General features: G+C 40.8%; 1 protein-coding gene and 1 pseudogene across 2 annotated transcripts; both read right to left on the bottom strand.

Annotated features, from left to right (window-relative positions):
- Window positions 1-1,496, bottom strand: TEOVI_000547200:pseudogene (annotated as a pseudogene). Its single transcript is given in 3 exon segments — window positions 1-162; window positions 164-262; window positions 264-1,496. Coding segments are annotated over 3 exon segments (1,494 nt in total).
- A 1,177-nt stretch (window positions 1,497-2,673) lies between these two features.
- Window positions 2,674-4,260, bottom strand: TEOVI_000547100 (variant surface glycoprotein (VSG, atypical), putative; the record flags this gene model as incomplete). The annotated part of the gene is made up of 1 exon (XM_067221022.1): window positions 2,674-4,260. One exon carries the CDS (start codon window positions 4,258-4,260, stop codon window positions 2,674-2,676), a length of 1,587 nt encoding a protein of 528 aa, XP_067077123.1.
- Window positions 4,261-5,921: the final 1,661 nt, after the last annotated feature.

The following is a 5,921-nucleotide window of genomic DNA, read 5'->3' as shown; positions in this document are numbered from 1 at the left end:
GAGAAAACTGGAAGAGCGGCAAGCTGGCTCAACTTCTTCCTTTCCGTCAATATAATCAATCCAATCACAAACGGCTTTTTTTGTATTTTTTGAATTTCGCCAGTCACTGCAGCGCATTACTCAGGGTTTTTGGTCGCACCACTCTTATCTGTTGCTTTCACTTCTTAGTCTCCTGTTCCTGTATTTGTCTGAGTTGCATCTTTTTTTCATCTACTTCGCACGTCCCTGTTTTTGTCATGACCTTCCCATTTGCATTTACCTGTATTTTCGCATGCAGATTTGTTTTTTGTGTGTTGCCCACACTCCTGTTTTGTTTCTTTTGCGTTTTTTCGTTGCACTTTGAGACTTTGTGGTGTTTGCTGTGTGACCAGTGGCACCCCCGGTGAGTGCAGAAGTGCCATTATTGTCGTATTTATCATCTTCAATTGCTGAATCTTGTTTCTAATGCGGTGTGAAGCTTGCATTCTCGCTGTTTTATTACTTGCAGCTTGTGTTAGGGCCTGTAGCCACGGCAGCGCGTCCGCTCCTGTCATTTGGATGCCATGCTCGTAGACGACACACTTGCCTTCGTTGACGTTGCTGTTGCCACCGCACCCGCTTGAGCCGTTGCCGTCCAATTTACCGAGGACGTTGTCGTGATTAGTCTGAGTTGCCGTTTTGTGTTTCAGTTGTGCTGTGAGTGCTGTTGCCGCCGCGGCTACCGCTGCTGGGGATAATTCCGGCTGCGGCGCTAGTTTTGTACACGCCGTTTGCAGTGGTGCCCAGTGGTCCTCGGCTGCTGTGTTAACTGCTAGTTGCTGGTTGCCGCCTGTTATGACGCAGTTGTCGCAGCAGGCGTTGCCGTTTACTCCGTCGCTGCCGCTGTAATTCGCATAGAGACAGAACGCATCGCGTATCAGGCTGTAGCCGGGGGTTCGGCAACCGCTGGCTCCCGTTTGAGAGCACAGCTTCGCGACGCTGTTGCCGCTGGCCGTGCCGAACTTAAAGGCATCTTGCGTCTTTGTTTCTGTCCCATACAGCACTTTGTTTAGTTTTGCTGTCTTTTTTTGAGGTTTTAGAGCGCTTATATCCGCGTCGCTGCTTGTCTTTATCTCTAACGCCCTTTTTGAGGGGGTCTTTATTTGCTGTTGCAAAGCGCTGCCGTATTTTCGGTTTTGCCACTGTTCGAATTTTTCTGCGTAGCTTCCAGCAGGCTTCTTCTTTTCTCGGATATATAAAGGATAGTATTTGTCCCATCCTGAGTGTTTCTCACGGAATTCCTGGTTCTGAGCCTCCCACGTTTTTTCGATGTCAGTTTTCTTTGCGAAATAGTCGTTGCTTATAGTCATATTAATGGCTGCGATCGTTTCCAGTAGGCTCGTCATGTCGTGGCCGACATTGAGGCTTTGTGGCTGCGTTGTTTCTAGGTTTATCATGCTGCGAAGAACCGCGAAAGGCGCTGCGTTGTCACCAGCAGCTGAGTGCGCTGCCGCTTTCTGACATAATATAATCAAGATATTAGAGGCGCACGATTATCATCACGGGTTTCTGTTCCTTGCTTCGAAAGGATGGCGTAATGACTTGAGTCACAGATGCTAGGTGCGCTTACGTTAATGGAGTAGTTTGGGTGTATCATAAGTACTGCACCAAGTAGCCGCCACAGCTTCACCACAGGTTGACCCGCCGGATCTCAATGTATGACTTTGGTGAACGGTGACTACAGGCTTTTTTTGCGTCAGTTTGCATTGTGCAAATCACAAGGCCATGCTGGTTGTGTTGAAAAACTTAAAAAAATTATGTAACTTTGCAAGTGTTGGTGCACTATTTTTTAAATTTCTCGTTTCTTTACACTGAAAACTTTAATTCACATTCTTTGACAATTTTCTATATTATATTAACCCATTAAACCACAAAATACATTATCTACAGTCTATAACGCTCGACTAAACAAAAATCTATCACAACCACATTGTAAATAAAAATATCTTCAGTTTTATATGATTTGATATCTGACTTCACCATCAGATCAAAAACAATAGTCACTACCATCATCGCCGCTTCAACTATATATTTATCAGTGAACTGTGGATAGTAACCTACTTTTGTATCATTTTTTATGTGCGTACATTCTGAGCATCCAATTGCTTTCCGTTGTACTTCTTTTTCGACTTCTGTTTCCGTTCCTTCAGCTAACATTGCGACTCTATTATACCAGTAAACTGTACTCTTTCTCTTCCTATACCTGTATTTCTACTTCTATACTCACGATATTTCTCATTTTCTCTCCCTAACATACTTCCATTGCGCCTCTTCCATTTTTAAGTGCTTTTATCTTGTGTGGCCATTCGGTGATACCACAATTCTTGTTGTAACATCACTATATAAGCGCTTACAATGCTCTCTTGTTATTATCATTACTATTGTTATCCTTACTACTATAACCCTAATAAATATCTATAAAATCAAAAAGGTAAACGAAATTATGGTATACCCTTTCTATGCCCTATAGTCACACTGTTTTGCACTTACAGGAAAGAATCATACACTTTTATACCAAAAATACAGAATTTCAATAATTTGACTAATTCTCTAAAATTTCACATTTTCATGAAATACAGTTATTATACATTAAATTTTATAATATTTTACAAAGTTACTCTCACACGCAAATTTCATATAATTAAGAAAATTTTCTTAAAATGTTACAAAACTCAAAAAAACAACAGCCATACTCAGTGCCAGTTTCTTATTGACGAGAAAACCACCATTTCGGCATTTCTCTGTATCCCTGTCATCTTCACCCTCCTTACCCTTCCTCCATGCACAATTTTGTTTGTCTCCTGTTTTTTCAGCTTCACATTTTGCCTTATCAGTGCCGTGTCTTTCACATCCAATTGAAGCTGATGTCCCTGCAGGTCCATTTCCTGTCCCTGCTTGGGTTGTTTGTTCTGCAACTTTGCTTTCATCTACTACGCATGGGCCGTCATCATCCTTTTGCCCTCCCCATTTGCATTTAGCTCCTAAGCATGCTGTTTTGGATTTGTTGTGCGCTCCACAGATCAAACCCGGTTGTTTTCGCTGTTCCGGCGTTTGGTGTCTGCCATCTACTGGGTTGTGTGTCTCTACTACTTTTTGCGCACCAGCGAACAGTAGCAGTGCTTTTGCTTTCTCCGCTTCCAGTTTCTCATTTAGCTTCTCTGCACCTGCTGCATCCCTTTCTGCTTCACTTAACGCGTGTTCTAATCTTGTTAGTTTGTCGAGCCACGGCACGGCGTCCAGGTTTGTCGGCGTCGTTACCGCGTTGTTGTACTTGACGCATATGCTGTTGCCTGCGTCGCCGTCGCAGCCAGTTTTCAGGAATGTACCTAGGTATTTGTTCGCTTCGTCTGAGTGTATTGCCGTTTGTATCGCTAGCAGGTGCTGCTTGAGCTCTGATGCCGTGAATTCTTTGCTTTGGGACCGTGGGCAGTATTTTGCGAGGTCCGTCCAGACTGCTTGTTCGTTTTGGGTGTTTGGGTCCCATTGTGTCGTATAGCTTTGCCGGGGTACGCATGCACCTTCAGCTCCCGAGCTTGCTTTGGCGCACAGGCATAGAATTGTGCCGGCTACGGTCGCAGCTTTATGGCTAGCCCCTGCTCCTTCGCACGCAACTTGTGCGGTCGTTGGCTTTCCGCTTGGGTACAGCTTGCTGTTTGCGAGATCGGTGTCGCCGGCGGCTTGTGCGCCATATATTGCTTCCTTTATAGTTGCTTGTGCCGTCTTTAGGACAGCGAATTTTGTCGACGGGTACTCTTGTTTTTGAAGTCTGCTAATTTGTTCAACGCGTTCAAGTATGGGCTGTAACTGTTGAGCAGCCCATTTCTTTTGTGCTGGTGTTAGTGTATGCATGTTGGCTTGCCGCAGGACCTCTGACTCTTTCTCGGCTGTCTTTGTTTCTTCCCTTGCTTTTAGCCATTTCGGCCACCTGTCATTCCATGTTTGGTCTGATTTGTGCTCGTCTGGAATTCTTGGTTCATCATTCGTGCTGGCTCCACCTTTGTTGAACTTTTTTTTCCAGTCTTCATCGCTCAAGGTTAAGTTCAGTTTGTTCAGCTCGTGCTCTATCGTGTCACCTTTGAGCTGCGGTTCTGTTATTTGGGGTTTTGCTCCGTGTAGTTGCAATATCTTACACAGTGTAAGGAATTCAGCTCTGTTTGCGCCCTGGCCTATGGCGGCATTTGTACATGTTGGCTGGTGAAGGAATGTTGCGTATGCAACTAAGAAACCAAATATTTTATTCATATGTTATTGTTTAAAGTGTCTAATCTTTAAAGGGATAGTGGTAGCACTTTGTGTATCGAGATGTATGTGTTAGAGGCCCTTGTTTAGCAGGTAGCTAGATCGTTACTATAGTTTAAAATGGTCACAACAAAACATACACTTCTTATTTATTTGATATGAATGATGATAATAGACTGAATAATTATAATATTAAAATAAGAACTCTAAATGTCTGTGTTTTTCATATTTTTAACTTATAAAAGATTGGTTTTGTCATAGAAATTTATTTTAAACATGACCTAAATTTTGTTCTTAGGCACATTTTCCACATCAATCACAATCTATAGCATTCTATATCTTTTACGTCCACATACCTCATCAGATTCAGTTCTGCGATTCTTTAAAATGCCGCACATATATCAATAGTTATAAATTCAAATATTATAGCTTCTAATATGTTTTGTCTTCTGTTAAATTTGTTTACCTACATGCTTATTTGGTAAACATATAACATTTCTACTTTTTTCTTGTACATGATTTTGTTTTTGACCGTGTCGAACGCTGGTTTCTTTTCTTTCGCTCCCGTTTAACAGTTGGTAATTTCAGTCACACCTTAAACTTTCCTGCCTGCTTTGTCTTCGTTATTCCATCTAATAAATGAAAATACGCCTTGATCCAAATATTCAGTACGCTATATTTGGATTTAATTAACGTTTCTTTGATGGAGTGACATGGGACTAGTGGCTTATTATTACAAATCCTTTGAATATCATATAAAGCTCTTCTGTAATTTGAATATGTTCTATTTTATCCATTTTCTTGCAATTGTATTATTCTTTTGCTGTCTATCGTAATCCATCTGTAGTCGATGTAAAAAAACCTCCTCCACATAATATTATATTGCTTCCCAACAATGTTGGCATATTATTAATACATATCTTTAAAACCTTTGGCAGTGCGTTAAACGTATCCAAACGACTCTTCTTTCTGCTTCTTCCTTTTCTTCACTGCACAATCTTAGGTTTTTTCTTAGAGTTTAAAACATTAACCGCCAACGCAATATCTACAGTTAAATCAGTCTATTTTTTGAGTGATATTTGACTCAAAACTTTTTCTGCGCCTTCACCTCCCTGTGTTTCCGCTGCACATCCATTTGCTTTACTCTTCATTTTTCCTACCTTTCCTTTTTTGTCTTTTCTTCCTCGGATATACTGGTAACTTTCTTTGCTAAGTACACTAAATTTTGTCTTGCAGTTATTGAAACTCTATCATCTTTTCGGGTATATGATTATGCCCATCGTCACGGCTGTGTACAAACTGCGCATATTCCCGTTCTCCCTCTACTTTTTCCATTTCCCTCAATGATGTTCATCTAGTTATCTAACTCCTTCACTTACTCCCATTTCATCCTTGTCATTTTCTTATGTGAATAAATTTCAGCGGATCATTTTTCTGTACCTCCGGCTGCTTATTATAATATTTGTATATACACACTCACAATTCTCTCACTATATATATTCGTATATGCACACACTCACAACACTCTCTCTCATTACCATCATTACTATTACTATTATTATCATTACTGTTAGTATTTTATTACTATTATTATACTCCTAACTCATATCATCAAAACAAATTAAATAAAATATTAGAATAGAACTCGTTTTTCATACCTTATA

The sequence above is a fragment of the Trypanosoma equiperdum genome (assembly GCF_001457755.1).
Source record: "Trypanosoma equiperdum strain OVI genome assembly, contig: ctg_1296, whole genome shotgun sequence".
NCBI lineage: Eukaryota > Euglenozoa > Kinetoplastea > Trypanosomatida > Trypanosomatidae > Trypanosoma > Trypanosoma equiperdum.
The sequence above is the reverse complement of the archived record's forward strand: the minus strand, read 5'-3'. Positions and strand labels throughout refer to the sequence as shown.